Source organism: Thermobia domestica, chromosome 8 (assembly GCF_964235325.1).
Source record: "Thermobia domestica chromosome 8, izTheDome1.hap1.1, whole genome shotgun sequence".
In the NCBI taxonomy this organism is placed as follows: Eukaryota; Metazoa; Arthropoda; class Insecta; order Zygentoma; family Lepismatidae; genus Thermobia; species Thermobia domestica.
Genome location: NC_137461.1, coordinates 217,830,531 through 217,851,139, shown reverse-complemented (window position 1 = coordinate 217,851,139; position 20,609 = coordinate 217,830,531). Strand labels below are relative to the sequence as shown.

Sequence of the window (20,609 nt, the reverse complement as noted above, 5' to 3'; positions counted from 1 at the left end):
CTGAGAGACGGCAAATTCAACTTTAAGGGGGGCTGGGGGGAAAGCACAAGGAGGAGAACCGGGGACTTTTGGGAAATTACATGTCTCATCATAGTCTATCAACAGGAAAAAATTCAGCTCTCCGGGAATTTGTTCCGACACAAAACCTATTTTGACTGGGCTAATGGCCTTACGCTTCTCTTTAAGTCCAATTCCACTTTGAAACTCTTAAGTAACAAGACAATTTGGCCGTAGAAATAACATTGGAAATGAAGATAGTTTCGAAAGTAATCTGTGTAATTTGAATTTCCTTATCTTTTGTTCCATTCTATTATTTTTATATCTGCATCTTTAAAGAATTATAAATGAGTGACGATAAAACTCTATATTATGAGAATTCAACTAGACAATAATACATTATAATTCATTTTAGAAACAAATTCAATCTCGAAAGTCGAGATGTGACTACGTGAGATAGCTTAGTGCCGCAACGTAGAATAGTGGTCAAAGTACTTGTTCCAGTTTCTATTCTCTGTAGCGTACTAAGCTGTGAATGAAGAACAGACAAAACGGATCATATCATTACAGAAACATTATATTATGTAGCTTCGTTTATGAACAAGAACGTCAGATTACACCTAATAAAATAATCGAAAACTTATTTGTTATACTTTGCGCAATTTTATCACTACAAGATGCTATATACCCAGGAATATCTTCTTGTTACCAAATAAGCAAAAATCGACCGTACTCACCAGCTCGTTTCATTGATTGTCATATTCTTTCCATAGCCTGTTGTAAAGGCAGACAAAAGGAGCTGTAAAGCAATAAATCACCTCTAGTTTTCACGTGTCAGTACCTCACTAATATTCTTTTCCTCTTGGGAATTCACTTTACCTGTAGTTTTAACTTATACACGATATACCATAACAGGTAAGCGGAAATAATGTGTTTGTTATGATTTTCAGTAATAATTTTGTTATTTTTTTATTTTCAAAATTTAATACCTACTTAATGCTAATCCATATTTAGTCAATTATAAACACACAATAATCTCTGAGTTGCTTCGTGTAAATAGACAGAAGACATACTAGCTGAGACTAAGCGAAAACTTGCATTGACGCACTGTAGTGTCCATAAATCATGTCTATTTACTGTATAATTAACAAGTTTTGGCTATTTTTGTCTCATGGTAGCTAGCTACTTCAGCCTTTTAAAACGGGAGTCATAACAGCGTATAGAAAAATAGTCGAAAACGTTGTTTCATTTAGTCGTCCGTTTTAGACCCCTTGCATACTTTAGTTCATTCCAAGATGGGTCTAAAAGTGCCGAAAAGGACGCGAATAGACCCCTTGAATATGATGCGCTTCTGTCTATCTGAACTTACAACAAATGGCAACAGAGAATCAAATGGCATACTTTGACTCAATCGTGTGTGGGCAGCCAGTTGACTTCCAATAGTATTTATTGTTTTTTTTTTTTTTTGAAACAAAGATTTGATAGCTCATAATGTAAGGGTTTCCCAATTGCCTTAAAACACGAGAGCAACACCGTAATAGTCATAATAAATTAAACTGTGAAGGAAAGAAATCTCAAATAATCAATTACAAGAAGATAACTTACAGCTTAGAAGCTGAAACAGAACAATCTTATATAGAAAGATGGTCACGTGATGAAAAAGCAGTTGAAGACAGAAATATTTTTGTACTGTTAATAATATTAAAGTATTAGCAGAGTGGTGGGTTTGGTGTAACCAAACAAACTAAACATAAGAACATCAACATATTGTAATATAGTAATCAAAAATAGAAAATTTTCATCATGAGTTTAAAATACTTTTGTCTCTGTATGTATATAAAACCATCTGCTACTTTTATTTTGAACAGAATGCTTGGTTACAGGATTTTCCGATTGCAAATCAGTAAAGATTGCCGATGCTCGCCCAGTAAATACACATCGTGCTTTGAGCTCTACTGATACACATATTTGTGGGCAAGTAAACCTCAGTATGATGAAGCCGTAGTTACTCTGTTATTGTACACTAGAGACCTGCACGGGCCGAATTTTTCGGCCCAAGCCCAATCCAGTCTGAATGTACGTAGGCCTGGCCCAGCCCGGGCCCGAAAAAATTTGGAGATTTTCGGCCCGAGCCTGGCCCGATAAGTTTTTTAAAATTCTTGGCCCGCGCCCGATAAATTTTGGAAGTTTCATTTTGTAACATTTTTCACGGGCACACTTTATTCTAATTATCGTTTAACGAATGTCAATAATTATTAAAGAATTGCAATTAATCGGCCCCAGCCCGGCCCGACCTAAAGAGAAATCGGTGTCGGCCCGGCCCAAAGAAATATTAGAGTCGGCCCGCCCAAGCCCGGCCCGTGCAGGTCTCTATTGTTCACGTAAAATCTCTAATTCTATAGCTTTATACTCTGCAGTTTTTACATACATTTTTGAACATGTCAGAATTGCTCTCTCTAATTGTGTACTATTGGTTTACTAATCTCGACTGTGTCTAGCAGAATACTTCCTTACAAGTACACATACATGCACAGATGCATCACTTTCTAGTAGAAGATCCCTGGCAGGACTAGATTAAATCATCTGGAAACCCGGGGCTAGAAAAAAATAGTGAGCCCTGTAGACTTTGCTTAATATATTTCTGTGAAAGTGCAATAGGAAAGTTAAGAGAATAATATTTTTGGTCATATTTTATCTTATGATGATTGTATCTTGTATGATTCGTTTCAGACAGCCAGTTGAGACTTTGATCAAATTCGGGGGCCCAATCCGCCTTTAGGCTCAGGGCTACACCCGCCTAAGCCCTCCTTAATCCGGCCTTGATCTGTGGGTAGGAAATGAAATGAAATCCTTGAGTTTTATGTCCCACGGTTATGCCGGATAGGCTAAAGGAGACGATGATGGTGAGAAATGAATTAAATGGTGAAATGAAGAAATTGGGAGGAAATAGGAAAATCCTGAGGAAATCCACGTACACGATGTTTGTCCACCACAAAGTTCATTTGGCGCGAGCTGGGATCGAACCAGGAACCCCAAACATTAGAGGTGAACGCTCTACCACTAAGCCAATGCGGCCACTAATCCCTGGGTAGGTTTAACAATATTTTTATTTAATTATGCTATATCAATTCCTGTTGTTCATAGAACTTTCGTGTGGCCTTAAACTTAAAGTAATTTGACAATAATTGAATTTCGCAAAATAACTATAGAAGAATATACTCAAAACACAAACTGCACAAAACATATATTTAGATGAGAAATTAGAGTAAATACTGGCATATTAAGAAACATTAGAAATTTTTAAAGTTGGAAAATTAAGTGCATTAAAAATGATTACTTTGCATTGGAATGATTATATTTTTTAATAATATAAACAATAACACACAGAGGCGTATTTAGGAGAGTCTTCCGGGCTTAAGCCCTCAGAAATCTTACTTACTTAGTAAAGTAAATGAAATATCTTGCAAATTTTTTCACATTTACAGGTAAAGCCCCCCTCTCCGAAAGTTAGCAAAGCCCCTCCCGAAACGAAATCTTAAGTACGCCAGTGATAACACATATTGCGATTCTCCACTCATTCAATCTAATGAATGTAATCCTTCTCTCTTTGAATTATAGAATCTGTAAATCCGAGAATGTTAACACAAATTAAAAGCTAGTTGTTATTAATGATCCTATTAGCTATATTGATTACTGAGGGAGTAATCAAAATTCGCATTACACTAAACTGTCAATTAAAGAAACACTCATTTTGGAACAGGTTGGCCCCTTTTGTAAGTTTGCATTCATGGCATGGCTTCCACACATAAGGGCACGGGTTCAATGAGATGACGTACATCTTTCATGTTTAACTGAAACCAAACATACCAGTGCCCCTTTGTTATTTAATATACATTTAGGGTTTATGTCTACCTTACCATCCATCTAACTGGAAGCTTCCAAATATCTAATCCCTAATTGGGTTGTAGTCAGGGAAGTGTGGGGTAAATGACAAAGTATAAATAAATCATTATGTGTACCTCTAAGAAGCCTGCGGTGATTGGAGCACGGTGACTAGAAACTGTTTGCCACTAGATGGATTTAAAATACTTTTTCCCAAGTTAAATTTTTTCCTTACCAAAGGCGTAAGAGTAGTGAACTTTGAATGTATACTACAGGTATCTCTTTACTGTTTCATAAGTTGAGACTAATCTAATTCGCTTCCGTGTATCACGACTTTTTTTTTAGTTCTTGTGAAAGCTGGTAGATCAATTTACAAGATGTAATATATACACTTTCAATTTTTCCCCAAACTTTTTGCTGGTTTAGTAATTAACACGCACCCTTGGTTCATTAAATCATGGGTTCGATTCGTGATGAAAGAGTACCTAAATTTTAAAGTATTATGGTCGTTCACATTCCATATTTCAGCTGTAGATCTACGTCTTATATAGCCTTGGTGCATAAAAGAGATGCTAAACTTCAATAATCATCATAGTGTTTCCCCCACATATTTGTAACCGGTTTGAGTTTTATGAAAGTTGAAACACATTTAGTTTGCAACATCATACTTGAAAAATGACTTTGACCACATTTCGTGAAAATAGTGGAGCTTACAAAATGTTTTTTTTTCTACGGGGGCTATGAATCCTCCCACACTTGATAATAGATGAAACGGGAGAACCCGGAGAATACCGATGCACACGGTGTTTTTCTATCCCAAATCTGACTTGGCACTAGCCACCATCGAAACAGGAAACACCACCATAAGCGGTCTACAACTTTATCAATAAGATATTTATAAACTATACCGAAAAGGTGTCCCAAATTGTAAATGTTACATCAAGTGTTTAATGTTTTACGTTTCTATTTTAATGTTTTTGTGTATTTATCTTTTTATTTATTAAGTATTCCGAATTACTTGGAATTAAGATATGTTTTGTTTACTTGGATGACTGTACTTTTAGTGATCTTGAAATAATGGTAGAGTTGGAAACTAGTATGCTATTTTTCATTTAAAAAAAATCCCAAATGAGATGGAAGAAATATAATGGATATATGTAGTTTGATACTATAATGCTACCACAAGCTCTTATGCCATGGTTATTGCTATTCTCGTTGCTATAGTGGCTAGCACTCACGACTTTGGTACGTGGGGTTCCGAGTTTGATTCCCGGTTGAAAAAGAACAGAAATTGGAACGCACAAATGTTGTTCGGATTCCACCTCAAACTTTAGATTCAAGTGTCTAATAGCCTTACTGCTGAAAAGAAACACTAAACTTCAAATCACTATCAGATGAGCATAATTTATAAAGTTTCAGTAAAATATATTGAACACTTCAAGAAAAGTATGTTGGTAGCACTGGTCGTCCTACTTAGACCCCTCCGTCCCATTTAAACCCCTATCGTCCGGCTTAGACCCATTTTTGGTCTTCAATAGACCCATTCGTCCCGTATAGACCCCTTGTGTATTTTCGTGCACTGCAAAAGGGGTCTAAACTGAACGAAAACGTCCGGAATAGACCCATTGCAGCTACCTATCTATCTATCTATCTATCTATCTATCTATATCTATCTATCTATCTATCTATCTATCTATCTATCTATATATATATATATATATATATATATATATATATATATATATATATATATATATATATGTGTGTGTGTGTGTGTGTGTGTGTGTGAATATCACCTAAGTTAGCGAATTCGATTCCTGCTTCGACCCTGTACATCCTGGACAAAATTGATGGTGATCCTTCAAGTACTTTCTGGGGTTTTTTGTCTCCTAGACGGACGGATAGACGGCCACACGGACTGACCGGATAAATATTATACAGGGTGTATCAGAAAACACCGACAACGTTTGAGAAGTGATTCCTAATACCAAGATAAGACAAAAATTATAAACCAACCAGTGTGCTCAAATGCTTCCTTTCAGAGTTATAGGCTGTTAAAAACATGAAAAAAAAAATGAACTTTAAAGGTCCATAGCTTCGAAACTATGGGACCTACTGTAGTCTCGGATCAAGACTTTACTTAGGAACTAGTACTTAGATAGATTAGTAGTTCCTATCCCAAAATCCACGTTTCAGAACCCTAAGGTACTCACGCAACACTTTTAATAGAGGGAGTTAGACTACGGGCATATAATATGAAGTACTCACCAACTACCTCTATAAAAATTGTTGTGGAATTATAGCAGGATTCTGGAACACGGATATTTGGACGGTGTCTTTCCGTTTGGCCTACTCCCGTTTCGCCTATAGACCTTCCAGCAACTTCTATCATTATCTCAATCTCATCTTATCTGTAAGTAAGACAGGTATTTCAGTTTTGCCTATGTTCACTCGGCGAGGGATGTTTAGTGTTTGAGGTGAGAACGCAATATAAAGATAATGAAAATATGAATATATAGACTAAATGCAGTCATGCCATTTTCAATCAAGTTAAATCTATGGAAATTAATTAGTCTAGCAAATAATAAATTAAACCAAATAACTTGAATTTTACAGAAAAGAAAATTTCAGAATTACACCTTCCAGAATTAGTAATCCTTTTTATTGTCTAAAATTTTCGTACTAATTAATAAATGCTGTGATAAGTTCGACTTCTTTATAGTATTCTAAGTTTCTATGCTTAAATCTTTCAACTTTATTTTATAAAATTTGTTTTCTTTAAAGTTAGGATTAAGGTAAATTGAGTGTGTTAGGCTCCATAATCACTGTCGGATCTAGCCCGGGGCCTAACCCCCCCCCCCAGTTTTCTGAGTGCCAAAAATAAATTTAAACTATTATTTATATATTTTGAAAGTTTATAGTAAACTCATGGTATACCTATCATAGTCTGAGACCTGGTTGGCCCCTTAATACATTCGCCACTGCCCATAATATTTTTAAATGTTATTCAGCAACGTTCAAATCCCGTAGTTGTCTACTATCGTCATACTCACTTCAAACGTTTTGCCTTGACTCAAGTCTTATCCCGGCCCATCTACCTTATAAAACTAATTCCTTCATCATTAGAAATTTGGCATAAAAATTAATAATTTGGCCAAAATAAGTTTAAAGAAATTCAGATTTGGAAGGTAATTAGCTTCTATTCGAGCCATTCCGCCCCTTTACTCCGGAGCCACGTCAAATACTATCAAAGCAAAATAGCTTCTATATCTTTTCAGCCAGAGAAACCCGTACCCAATTTATTCAAACCTGGAGAACGAGGGAGAGAACTGACTCCGTTCACTTCACCTCTGCTACCTTATACTCGTCCACCACTCTGAACATGAATCAATCATTCAAAATTGAATTTAATAGCCAGTATTCATTCTATCCTGAGCAAGCTAGTCTCTCGCCTTTTCAAACTGTTTTGTGAGCCCATAAAAAATAGAACGTAGGCTATATCGGTTTTGAAATGGTGACCTTTGAAACTAACAGTGACACGGCACGTACTTGGCTAGAATCGCAGTCACTCTCGTCAGAGCTGTTGCTGACGTTGAAAAATAAACTTATTCATAAATCTTTGTAAAAGAAATCCCTCAGACACTAAATATTCCTCGTCGAGTGAGTGTAGGCAAAACGGGAATACCCGTTTGGTCTACATCTAAGATGAGATTGAGATCATGATATATATTGCTGGAAGGTCCGTAGGCGAAACGGAAATAGGTCAAACGGGAATGAATCATTTGGATAGAGTACGTACTAGTTTCTAAGGGAAATATTTACCCGACCACGGTAGGTCTTATAGTTTTGGAGCTATGGATCTCTAAAGTTCATTTTTTCATGTTTTCGGCAGTCTATAACTTCGAAAGGAAGTATTTGTACACGTAGGTTGATCTATACTTTTTGTCTTATTTTGGTGTCAGGAATCACCTCCCAAACGTTGTCAGTGTTGGTTTGAAACACCCTATACAAAAAAGTTTTATTAAACAAAATTCCTTAAAAATAACCATTAAAAATGTAAAATGAACTCAAGGTAGCTTTCAAAATTGACTCATACTCTCGTCTTATTATCCTGGTAAGATACCTGATTCACACAATTTGTAATGATATAGTATTTTAAAAATCTGAAGAATACACTGATAATATGGTATTTCCATCTAATTTCCTCAGATGGAGTTGTATATTACTCTCTTGTGTTTTACGTTTAGGGCGGAGGTCTTTTCTCAGATACTTTAGCCATTTATTTACTACATTTTCAAAGAGTAAAGTTTGGAAATGTTTTCACTTGAATAGGGATACAATAATATAGCTTTGCGCAACAGTTAAAACAAAATTGAAGATTCGTTCCTGAATTTTGGTGGCCTCTTTGATTCAAAAGTACCAAGTCAGAAACGTCATTTTTCTCAAATGTTTACATTATGAGATAACTGTTAAGTCTAATTTTTGCAATATCTGTAAGAAAGCATAAAGTTGTAAACGAATTTATTGCCTTTATTAATATTCAAGCATTAATTTACATATTAATTAAACACAATTTATAAATAACAAAACATGGTAATATTTATACATTTGAACTTACTATATTGTTTTTAAATTTGAAATTAACCTTTCGTTACATCGCATTATTTCTAGTGATATATTTAGGAACAGTACTTCTTTTCTGAAATAAGACAGATAGAAACACAGCAGATTGTGTGCTGAGAATGTGATTGAATCTTACGAAGTGCACATAGATCATATCTTCCTATTGAATATACATATAAATTGGGCCGTGAAATATAACATTCTGTAATTCATATTATTTGCAATGGAAAATTTATGTTTCCTCTTCTCGCCTTGTGTGTTGCTGGAGATGGTCTTGTTGTGTCAGTGATTTTCTCTTCTTGCGTATGATACCCTGTTCTTTTATAAGAAATCCTTGTGTCTCGAGATGCTTGTAATAAAGCAGAGAAATTTCAACCTTGCATTTCACAATAGATTGCATAAGAGTTCACAAGACAAGTCAGCGCCGTAAGTTAGATTTTTTCTGGCGGGGGGAGGGGGGGCAAGCGTATTTGGGCTCCCTAGAAAAAGTTTTTTTTTAATTCTTGGGCCTCCTCTTTCCATCTTTCTTTTACTCTTTATGGGCCCTTTCGCACGACAAGATCTGCGAGGCCGTTAGGTACGCCCCTTCCATACATTACAAATTAATTACGTATGGAGACAATATTGACAAATCTCAATGCCATACGAATGAAAACTATTACTAGGGCCTCTAATAGTAGACATTATTTTACTGAAATGGGCCCACAACTCATTTTTGTTTTATTTACCTTTTGTGTGCTGTTTTGTTTATGTAATGTGGTGAACCTGATTGATGCTTCATTTATAATTTCATGTTCGTATCGTATATGAAGTAAGAAAATTTTGTCTTAAAATGGCCCCCCTCGAACGGCGGGGAACTTCCATGGGGAGGGGGCAGTTGCTCCCCTGCCCCCCACAAGTTACGGCCCAGAGAGCCGTATCTGTCAGCTCATATAAAAAGAATGAACTGATCGAATGTATCCGTAGTTTGCTTCATTTTCATTAACTAGTGCACATTCTGATCCCACATCTCCGAATAATGATAATTCTATTGAACAAGGACTTGGATCTTCATGATCATCACTCAAAACTTCCTCAGGGATAAGATTATCATAAATGTGTTCATGACAGAACATTTCTTCTGAAGAGAAGTTTCTTCTATGTTCAGAAATCTTCTTCTGAACTATTCTACGTTCAGAAAAGAAAGAGAAATAACATTTTAGTGCCGTAGAGAATCACATAAATATCTTATAAATAAGTTTTACGATTGATATTATTGAATTTAAGTTTTAATAATGCTGTACCGCTAAGAAACAGATTTGGGATGTTACTTAGATTGAAAGCAGCCTCTACAACCAAGCGGCGCTCGTCTGAGGTTATAGAGAAATGAGATTGAGAGTCTTAGTAAAATGATGAGGATTGGAAGGGTTAAACACAGCGGATCAAGGTATCTGTTGAATTCCTTGTTTCTACTGGGGTCCTTTGAAAGTTTGCTGTGCTGTTTCTGTAGTAGTTAAGAGCGGAAGAAATGGTTTGAAAAGAACATATCGACTTGCGAGGTGGAAAATAGTTGATAAAATATATAGAAAAAAAAACATGAAAAGTAATGAATGTTGGGAAAAAGCGAGAAAAATAATTTTTAAGGTGACGGTAACGCTAAGAATTATGGTCTAGACATGGCTGCGTCCATGGAAGTACAAGGTAGAATTAAAGAAACGATGGACTAAAGTTGGCGGATTTTATTTGGGAGGGACAAAATCTTTACTTGGGAAAAAGGGAGTTAGGAAGGAAAAGGAAGTGAGAGTGACTTAAATAAGGAATAAATAAGGATAAATGAGGAATAAATAGTAGCTATAACATATAATTTATGGGTGTAAGTTGGAATCACTGGGGATTTGATGGGGGCGGAAGAAGGACTGATACAGTGAGAAGGAAGTGTTCATAAGAAAAAGCGATCATGGAAAACTGCGAATAGAAGTGAGGGAAAGGAAAATAAGAAAAATAACAACAGAATGACGGTAAAAAAATGATGGAGGAGGGGTTGATACAGAGGAAGAGACAGAAAGTCATCACTGTCAATATACTCATGCAAAACAATATACTACATGACCATATATTCTAATCGACACCTATTTGCATTAGAAACAAAATTCTAAGTGACGCGATTGAGAGAGTGGAGTTGCGGAGTTAATTTCAACTATAACTTCTCTGGTATGCCCTGCGCAGAAGAGATGAAGGCAGTGTTGAATTTAAGTTTTTGTACAATAAAAAGTTAAGGGGCACATTCAAAGAAAGCACTTCCGGAATTGGTCCGGCAAGGCCATTCTGATTCAATTTTTTCCAACAAATTTCCTCAGTCCTACGAGGCGAATGCTACTATGCATAAAAAAAATGTAAAACACAGAAACCTTTCTTTAAAACCCAATGTGAAAAACCCTCGCATTACACCTCCATATGAGAAACTCTCTTTTTCGATTTTTTGGCTTCCTTCCTTGCTACCAACAGTGCAAGTAAGCTTCTAAAAGAGCACGTCTCGAAACCTACTCAATACATATGTATAGAATGAGTCAGAAAGATAAAGGCTAATTTGAACTTTGTTTGGGGGGTGTTTTATTTTGTTTATCAAGTCCTTACTATTGTGCTTCACCTCCCAACATTTTTATATCTGGTCGGTTGCAATAACCAACATATTGCTATTTTTCCCTAACCAACGTTGTAAAGCGTTTGTGGGAGTCTATATCCAATTTCCAAGGTTTTTTTTTTTTTTTACTTTGACTTTATACAAGAACGCGATTTGCTAATTACAACAATTAAATTGAGCAAAAGAAGAAATTGATTTGAAAAGAAGAAAACATCTTTGCTTTTAAAACTTTTATTTCTGGAAAAATTAAACAGGAAAAACAAATATTTCAATGCATGTGCATAGGTATTCTAGGGGGCGTATATATATATATATATATATATATATATATATATATATATATATATATATATATATATATATTCTAGGGGGCTCAGCACAACTTGAACATGCCTGAATTCAATATTGGATGAAGGGATTGTGTTTAGTCGCACGTCGCTTGACTCGGCATCTCTCGAACATTATAAATGAAATAAATCAGGATGAGGAAGGGTTTCTCATCCTAATTTGTTTCAAGTATAATGTTCCAGGGGGAGCTTTAAGATAAAAAGAAACTATATATACGGGGTGATTCAATAAGAACGTACCAGGCCTATATCGCAGCTAATACTGCACATAGAGCCTTCAAACAAAAAATTGCATTACCAAATCGTATGTGCAGAGTGCAATAAAAATAGTAGCGAGACCAGTGGCGTCTCGTGAATACCTCCAATAATTTATAATGTACTTCGCTACTATCCCATATACCCACAACTACTCCATATCCCATAACTTTTTTCTAAATTCAGTATTTTTACTTTTATGTTCTTCGTATGTCTGCTAGGAACTTCTAGTTGTCATATTATAGTCCTCATTAAATATACTTCAAGCTAATTATTTAACATGTATCCTCGGACAGTTATTTTCACATTAGTAAATGGTATTCCATAACCCCATGTTTTGCTATACTTCTTGCATCTAAAGTACTTGAATCTTCATATCTCTCTGTTACTCGAAACACGAATATAACACGACATCTGACTTTCAACTGTACACTTTATAGTTGTTCACATACAAGTCTTGAATGTTAGAGTTTCAGACGTCAATTGGCAGTATCGATGAAACAGATACTTCTGTACAGCTTCAAATCTCCTGTAACATCATTTCTTCTGATAAGGAAGTTAGGAACATACCAGATTCTAAAAACGTGTCACTTTTGTTGTGCAGTTGGACCGTTTGGTGACCAACGTATTCTGTTTCAAATTCTTCGTTCTCTTGGTCGGCCTTCCTCTTCTGCATTTCTCTCAACACATTCGTCATTCTGTACAGTAAAACAACGCCCAGAAACGTAATAACTAATTGCAATACGTGAACTATGTAGCTTATCTCCGTAATGGAAATCTCGGGCTCTGCACTACATTTCTTGCAGAAAGGCAAACTACTTAAAATTCCATGTTCACGAGGTAAATATACCATCAAAAGAGTAGCAAAAATATTCCAACATAACATAAATTCTGGTATACAAATATTTATGTTGATAGATCGGCACCTGGGCTGGTGTTTGGTCGATAAAAAAAAAAAAAAAAAAAAAAAACTGATTTATTAACATCCGTAAGCTCGAAGTCCACACTTTAGAAAGAAAGATGTATTGAAGAATATGTTTGGTGAAAATGATGATTAAGTTGTAATAGATCATTTGACACTAATTGAATGGGAAAAAGGTGTGAAGAACGTGTTCAGTAAGCTCATTCTCAAAACATGTAAAATCAGATCTTACAAATAAATTCTGTCCACTGATAATTTGGTATGGTACAGTATTTTAATATTGAATAACATTAACAACTCTGGTACATTGATTATCCAAGTATGGTGCTTGGTGTGTACTATTAATGTTGGCGTGTGTATGTGTAATGAGAAATTCATGTGATCCATTGTCTATTAACTGTGTCGACTTCGATCGTATGCATTAATGTGGTATAACTAGCAATAACTTCACACATAGTTTGATCCATTTAAGCTGAATGTAAACAGTTTGCAAGTCTCGAGTTTGAACAACATGAGAAGGAATCTTGCGTAACTTGCTGAAGAATAGATCTTATCTATAGAACAAAAAATCAGATGCAGCTATCGGTATAACTGTTTCCCATTTTCTACCATAGTAACCAAAGCTGTACATCAATATTGCGTGTGGTTGAAAACTGGGAAAAGTATAGGTTTCAACATCATACAGATCAAAAGAATACTGTAGCTCGACAATAGGCACATTCACTTATAAATAAACATAGGATTCTGTTGTGGAACATGGCAATACATTGATTGAATAATAAATTTCCAATAATCACTTATCTATTGCCAACCCAAATCCGTTTCTCAAAATTACATCTTCGAACGCTCCGCTGCTGTGGTTTAGTTTCGAATGTCTGTACATTTCTAACGTCAAATCGTATTTGTATATCTGTAAAAATGAGCAACCTGCAAGAAAATCTTAAAAAAAAAGAAAAGAAAAAATCTGACACAACAGCAGAGGCCTCTTCTTCTACCTTGTTGGCCAATTTATTTAGATGTACGGCTATATACTTTTCCTGATGCAATACTTTTCCTGATGCAAATTTTCCTTGACATGGGATTCAAGGTCATAAATTCAGATTTCGAATTCTGAATAAATTATTTTTTTCAATATTTTTTGTAATCCCAATTCGTATCAAATTTAATCCTTTTTGCTTATATTCTCAACCTCAGAACTATCAGCTACTCTTCAACAGTAAGAAAGGAAATCGCTGATAAAAGATAAAAGGGATTTTCGAGATCTGGTAAATAAAACATGAAATTTTAGATTCGGAGGTTTTAAAAAATCATTGACGTGAGTATGAAGATCCTGCAACTTTTCAACTGATTTACAAACGGCTTCTGAGAATATAGCGTTGTCTTGGCAATGAAGAAATTTAAATAAAGAAGAGATTAAGAAACTGAACTGATGTGGGGAAAAGAAAAGGTCAAGTTGAATGTTATCCGTAAATAACGTTGAAACAAAATCACATTCAGGAATTTTCTGAAATGTAAACCAGAATTAACTGTAAAATCTATTTCTTTGGATTTGATACAAAGTAACAAGGAAAAAGGGAAGATGCAGCATCAACAAGAGTCAATATCTGTAATTCAAACTAAGCAATTAAACTGATTATTTTCCAAACGTAAACTTCTGTTCTGATTAAGGCAAAAATTGATTATGACATAAGCACTGTTACCTCTGTCCTAAAACATTATTATTTTACTAATTGCATTTTTGTCCTTTCTTTCCAGGTACGTCCAAAATTACGAAGTTTGCATAATGAACTCTATGGCAAATAACAAGCATGGTAGGTAAAGATAGAATAGAAAAATACATGTCTTCAGATGACGGTAGGAATGTCTATTTATCTATCTATCTATCTATCTATCTATCTATCTATCTATATATATATATATATATATATATATATATATATATATATATATGTGTGTGTGTGTGTGTATTTGTGTATGTATATGTATATATGGGTTAATGGTAGTAAATGTGTTAACTTAGTTTTATGTACCTGATAAGCCTAGACTAAGTTCCCTGATAAACCAAACGCATACTAATTCATTTTTATTTTTTTTTCTTGGGAAAATATAGGTACATAAATTTGTCGTAAATTCTTTGATTTTCTTTATCGAATTGAACAAACACTACTCTCTGAATTGAGTCAAGGTTTTCTTCTAGGAAAAGAAGCTATTCCAGATGTGTCTTTGGGAAATCCAAAAAAGCCGGTATTGATGTTCGGAAACGCGGTCGATGTTATATCATTATCCACAGCTAATTGTAATGCCTTCTTGTAAAACATCTTCAACTTCTTTGGGTTTTAATCGTCGGCTGCACTAAAGTGAATAACGTGGGAAGGTGGTAGATTATAGCCTTGCGTGAAGCATGCGATACCCTGAGCCTGGCGCGACATCTTGCAGTATTCTTCTTGCATCTCCTATTGTGCAAGATTTTGTATAATAGCATGATCCACACCTCCTCGAGTTTCTAGGAAACACCTAGAAGAATTAACTAGACAATCTCCAGCTAACATCGTGATAGATCCATGATTTATTACTATCCTCCTGTTAATTTCGTGATTGATGGAAAATTTCGCTTCTTCAAATCATTCAATAAATCCATGTTCGGACCATTCTGATCCCATGATGGTAAGTCAATCATAAACACAACATTCCAAACGAATAATGGTTCCAATTGTGATTCGTCTCCTGCATCTTGAAATTCTTCCAAGTAGGAGTTTATCTTATCCACTTCTTGTAGATTCCAATGAATTCGTTACTAAAATTCTATCCTTCCGTTATCATTCATTCGTGTCTGCTAAATAGTTTTATGTAAATGACGAGAAAATGAACAGTCTTACAAAACTAAAGACAATTCCTTTACACTGTTAAATACATTTCTTGTAAATCTATGAAACAATAGTTCAATTGGTTGGAGGTTCAATACTTATCAATAAATGGTGATCACTGATATATCTATATAAGTTTATTTTTAAACAGTAGTTAGCATAATGGTACCTTAACCTTTAGTACAATTTAACATTCAAGTACTAGGTCAGATTTCCTGCTTGCGCTCCTCATGCGCCATTGTTTATTTCTAAGGTATAAGACATATTTCGTCGGAAACAAGATTCTGAAGTAATGTAAGTAATATGAATAATAGTAATATGAATAATATGAATAACAAGATTCTGAAGTAATATGAATGATGCTCGGTATTCATATTTATGCTTTTTCAACAAAAAAATAATACATAATTTTCAGAGAAGGGTTGCCCTTTTGCTCCACCCGCATACGCGCTTTTTAAGCTTCAGTTAATTTGTCTTTCTTACCATTGTTTGCAATAAGTTTTTGGAAGTTGATATGGCATGGTGCACGGCATAACTTCTTCAGATTGTTTGCAAATGAACGTAATTTAAAAATATGGAAGAAGAATACCCTTTTGGCACATGTATTATTTTACTATTAAAAAATACGTGTGTTTACTTTGTCTTTTTGACAAAATTCATGTAGAATGACGAATGCAAATTGTCTCCAAATGTGTGATAAAACAATTCTTGGAGACCCATTATTCTTACCTGCATACGTCTCTGCCTAATTCAGGTATATGTTTACTTCCGGTATTGAAGGACTTTTCAACACAGTTTGTATTGCATTGTGATCGCTATTCGAAATTTTTCCCAAATGTTACAAAGAAGTTAAAAAAGAGAGCTACGACTACTTCGTCCATCAAGACGCATTGGCTCTCTCGTACGAAACATATTCATGTGAAGATTAACCATATATACTCGACTACAGAAAGTGTAGACAAAAGGTTTTTTAAAAAATCTCTGACCACCTACCTTTATTCCAGCATTGTAGTATATTACTAAAATACGAGGGCGATAAAACACAGGCACATACATGCTGACATCCTCAAACACAAGGAAACAACATGCAAAACAAAAGAAATAGGTAACACAAAGTGCCGTTCGAACGCTACGTGCAAGCATTTTCCCATAACGATTTCTTTTGCGAGGTACTTCAAAGTACTGTAAGTAAATAAAGGCTTAAAATTACTACCGTCTTCATTTCTAATTCGAATTACAAAACTGTCTATAACAATCGTTTTGATTTAATTATTCTCACTATATATTCAGTTATATAAACGATAATCATGCCTGTTGTTCTGTATGGTTGCAAAACATGGACGAAAGAACGTAGATTGAAAGTATTTGAGAACAATATCCTGAGACGAATATTAGGACTCAAGACAGACGAGAATGGGGAATGGTGGAACTTCATAACGAGGAACTGCATATTTTAAAATGTTTACCAAACATTGTTACGGTTATCAAGTCTAGGAGGCTCAGGTGGGCAGGCCATGTAACCAGGATGGAAGAAAGTAGAAACACTTTCAAAGTTTCAGCTTGACGTCCAATTGGAGAACGATCATTAAGGACACCTAAACGCAGATGGAAGGACAATATTAAGATGGATCTAGCAGAAATAGGAATTCAAAGTAGAAACTGGATGCAGTCTGCTAAGGATAGAAGTCAATGGAGAGTTTTATTGAACACGGCATTAAACCTCAGGGTTCTATAGGCTATAGAATTAGTTAGTAAATATATTCAGTGATTTCCAGCCGCCTGCTTGTTCTAGTCTCTTTTCACCATTCAGTTTCCTTATGGCTTTCTTATATAGATAAAAATCATTAACCACATCTTAAGTTTTGCAAATTATCGTTCAATCTTATCTTTCACATAGCAATACAAAAACCATACTTTTGAAACTTAAGTCAATAATAGTCGCTTATTTGAATATCATATTTTTGAAAATCAAAACCACACTTTCTTTTCAAGAATTTTGACATATAAGGAGATTTACTTTCTGTACACGTTGTTTCCGGCTGGAATATAGTTGTAATTGATGTAAATTGGATTCTGGGTGTAGTATTATCTTCTACTTGATAGATACCACATAACTATCATTACAATTTAATTCTAGTGTTACCTTTACGTATTTATAGAATTACTGTCGTAATTTTAAAAGTATACTACTGTGTACATTGGTGCAGAGATGCAATTTACATAATGACTTCTATGGAGTACATCGTGGCAGAGTTGCATTTTTAAATAATGAATTCTATGATACGTGTTGTGACAGAGTTAAAGTTTTGGTAATAATTTCATCAATATTTCGTATATGGATTTGCAAACGTTTGAAGAAAGACAATTAATTTGAAAGCTACTAAACCAATATGATTGGAAACAAGCAATTTATTTTAATATTTAATTAAGAGATGAAGTGCAAATAAGATGAAAAGGATAGTGAAGTGAAAACGAAGAATTAAGAAAGGTTAGGAATAGTGAATAAAGAAACATATTTGAGTGACCTAGTATGAAGAATTAAGAAAGAAAGTACTAATCAAGTAGATCTTGTAGACTTTTATACTTAATGGTCTGAAAATAAGCAAAAGCTACAAAAAAAGCTAGAAATTTTGGAAAGAATTGTATGAAGAAGAATGTGAAATATTGTTCAAGTGGAACGGAAAGCTAATGTGAAAGTGTAAAAAAAAAGTTACGCAAAGAGTGACAGATATGGATGTGTTTGAAAATCATTACATTCTGAAGAATGCGATAGAGAATATGATGAAATAAAAATAAATAAATAATTATAAATTAACTGTAAAAACGAGAACGTTTCTTATATTAACATAACGAGTCTAGCAGGATGTCGTAGTACAAAGAAATTGTTCCACTAACAGCAGATGACTCACGGTGATGATATCGTGAATTGAGATTTATATTTATTTATATTTCGTTGTACATACTTATTTATTAAAATTAAAATAAGTCGTAACAGTTTCAATAACTTAACGTTATTTTCATCAGACGTTAATTGGCAGAAATATCTTCGTAACATGAATTATTTAATAATTATACGATTTTTGTTACAGTTTTAAGGACCTAACGTCCTCTTCATCAGACATTGAGAAAAGACAGATACAGCAAATCTTATATCTTCCTCAGCCGTTAGTTAGCATTTTCATTTATATAATTTTAATCCAGTTTTTAAATTACAATTCGATACTTATAAAAGATTAAGTAAAAGAGAGATAATATATATGTACATATTATCACTGCATACTATTCAGTATAGATTAATTATAAAAGAAAAACTTCTTCTAATGATTTTCCAGGAGGTAATGTACCTAAAATGGAAGCCACATTTCCTCGCTTGAATTCTCGCGGCATACTCATAGATATTATTATTATTATTTGCAAATATAAAATACCATCGTATTTTTTTCTGTGATTACTGATCTCCTTCTCACAGAGGTGAAAGCTCGTTCACTGGTTTTCCCCTATGCTAATTCATTATGCTTATTTTTTATTCTAATTTTAAAATAGAAAACAATTGCAATGAAATATAGGACTCAGATTTTAAAAAAATACGTTTTCTTTTTCGAAAACTGTATCCGACGTTTCACTAAGAACGAAGATCATTAAATAACGAACGAACAAACAAATGTCTTGTACTTTTAACTTTGCTGTTTTAACCAAAACAGGTGAATATTATTGCAATCACACAGCTTGCTATATGTCGAAGTCAAAACACACCTGTTGAACGAAGTGTTGTTCTATCATTCACGTGCGAATGAGTGTTCTACGAACGTTCACTTCACGCGTACCGTACAAGTGCTTCCAGTTCTCGGTGTTAGTATGACTCTCAATTGAAGCGTAACAGAGCAGCTAAATGTGGAAATGTGTACGAGCCGAAATACTGTCTGCTACACAGTAATAGATGTAGAATAATATATTAAAATTACAGTAATTTTTCCATGGTAGAAATTCATAGTAATGTAAAATACAAAAATATGCATTTTTTCCTTTGTCTTGCAATTTGGTTGCTATAGGATTAATAATGTTGTTTCAATTTCCTCGCGGCACACCGGTTGGGAAACGCTGCGCTAAAGTGTAGACAGTAATATATTCAAAATGAGCCTTCTAAATGTTTGGGAAAAAGCTATACTCTTGAATATTTGATGAGAACGTTTTGTTGCACAGATAGCTTTTTTAAATATTTTTTTTAGTAGTTCCTAATTATCGTATCATAACCTCATTTGAAAACTTATAAATCATACGTTTAGAAACACAACAAAAGTACAAATTTGGTGCAAGCAGAATTCAGGAGCATATTTATAGGTGTGGAACCATCATCACGTCACGCCATGAGAAACCTGAACCAACAATATAAGCCTACAAGTTCTGTATATGATCAACTGTAAGGCGGACGATTTCGAAGTGTACGAAGTGAAGAAAACACTAAACCTGTGCTCAGAATTGCATATCTAGCCGAAAGAAGTCAACCAAAAGGCGTATACTGACCTGGGAACGACACGTGCCTCTTTCAGTAACATGTTAAAGGATTTGAAGATTAAAGTTTACCGGCGAAAGCTTCTTTACGCGTTTCACGAGTGTGATCTGGACCGGCGTGTTGCATTCCATCAATGGTTTCTCAGTCGGAACGAAGCTGACAGAGACTTCTCGAAACGAAATTTGTTGATAGATGAGGCCTCATTCTAGATAAACGGTTGCGTCAAGGGACTCAATTGTGTTTATTGCAGTGATACGTCAAGCGTGTGATTCTCCTTCTTCCCTCTCACTAATCTCAATAGCAAACCATAGGAGAAAGTCTGCAATCTTCAACAAAATGCATATAATATTCTATTTAAAAATCTTAGGTTTTCAATATATTTTCACTGAAAATATGTAATATAAAATAGGAGAAAACGCATTCCTTCGTTATTGATCCATTTCAACTCCAAGCAACTAAGATAAATGGAAACCATCAGACAATATTATACCATATTCAACTAAAGTCAAGCGTACGCGCCTTTAGCGTGGGAGACCCGGGTGCGATTCCCGGCGGGAGCTCATGTGGTTCGGATTTCACGTTAATTAGT

At 34.6% G+C, this 20,609-nt stretch overlaps 1 protein-coding gene across 2 annotated transcripts in view; it reads left to right on the top strand.

The window, feature by feature from the left end:
* The window catches only part of LOC145693438 (uncharacterized), a 683,742-nt gene that overhangs the window by 454,332 nt on the left and 208,801 nt on the right, over positions 1-20,609 (top strand). Inside the window, exon 2 of one of the 2 annotated variants that reach the window (XM_081769433.1) lies at positions 14,402-14,457. The exons of the other annotated variant lie outside the window; for it this stretch is intronic. Within the exon in view, the coding sequence (XP_081625559.1) occupies positions 14,430-14,457 (28 nt within the window). The 5' untranslated portion in view covers positions 14,402-14,429. The remainder of the gene's footprint in view (positions 1-14,401; positions 14,458-20,609) is intronic. 2 annotated transcript variants of the gene reach the window in all.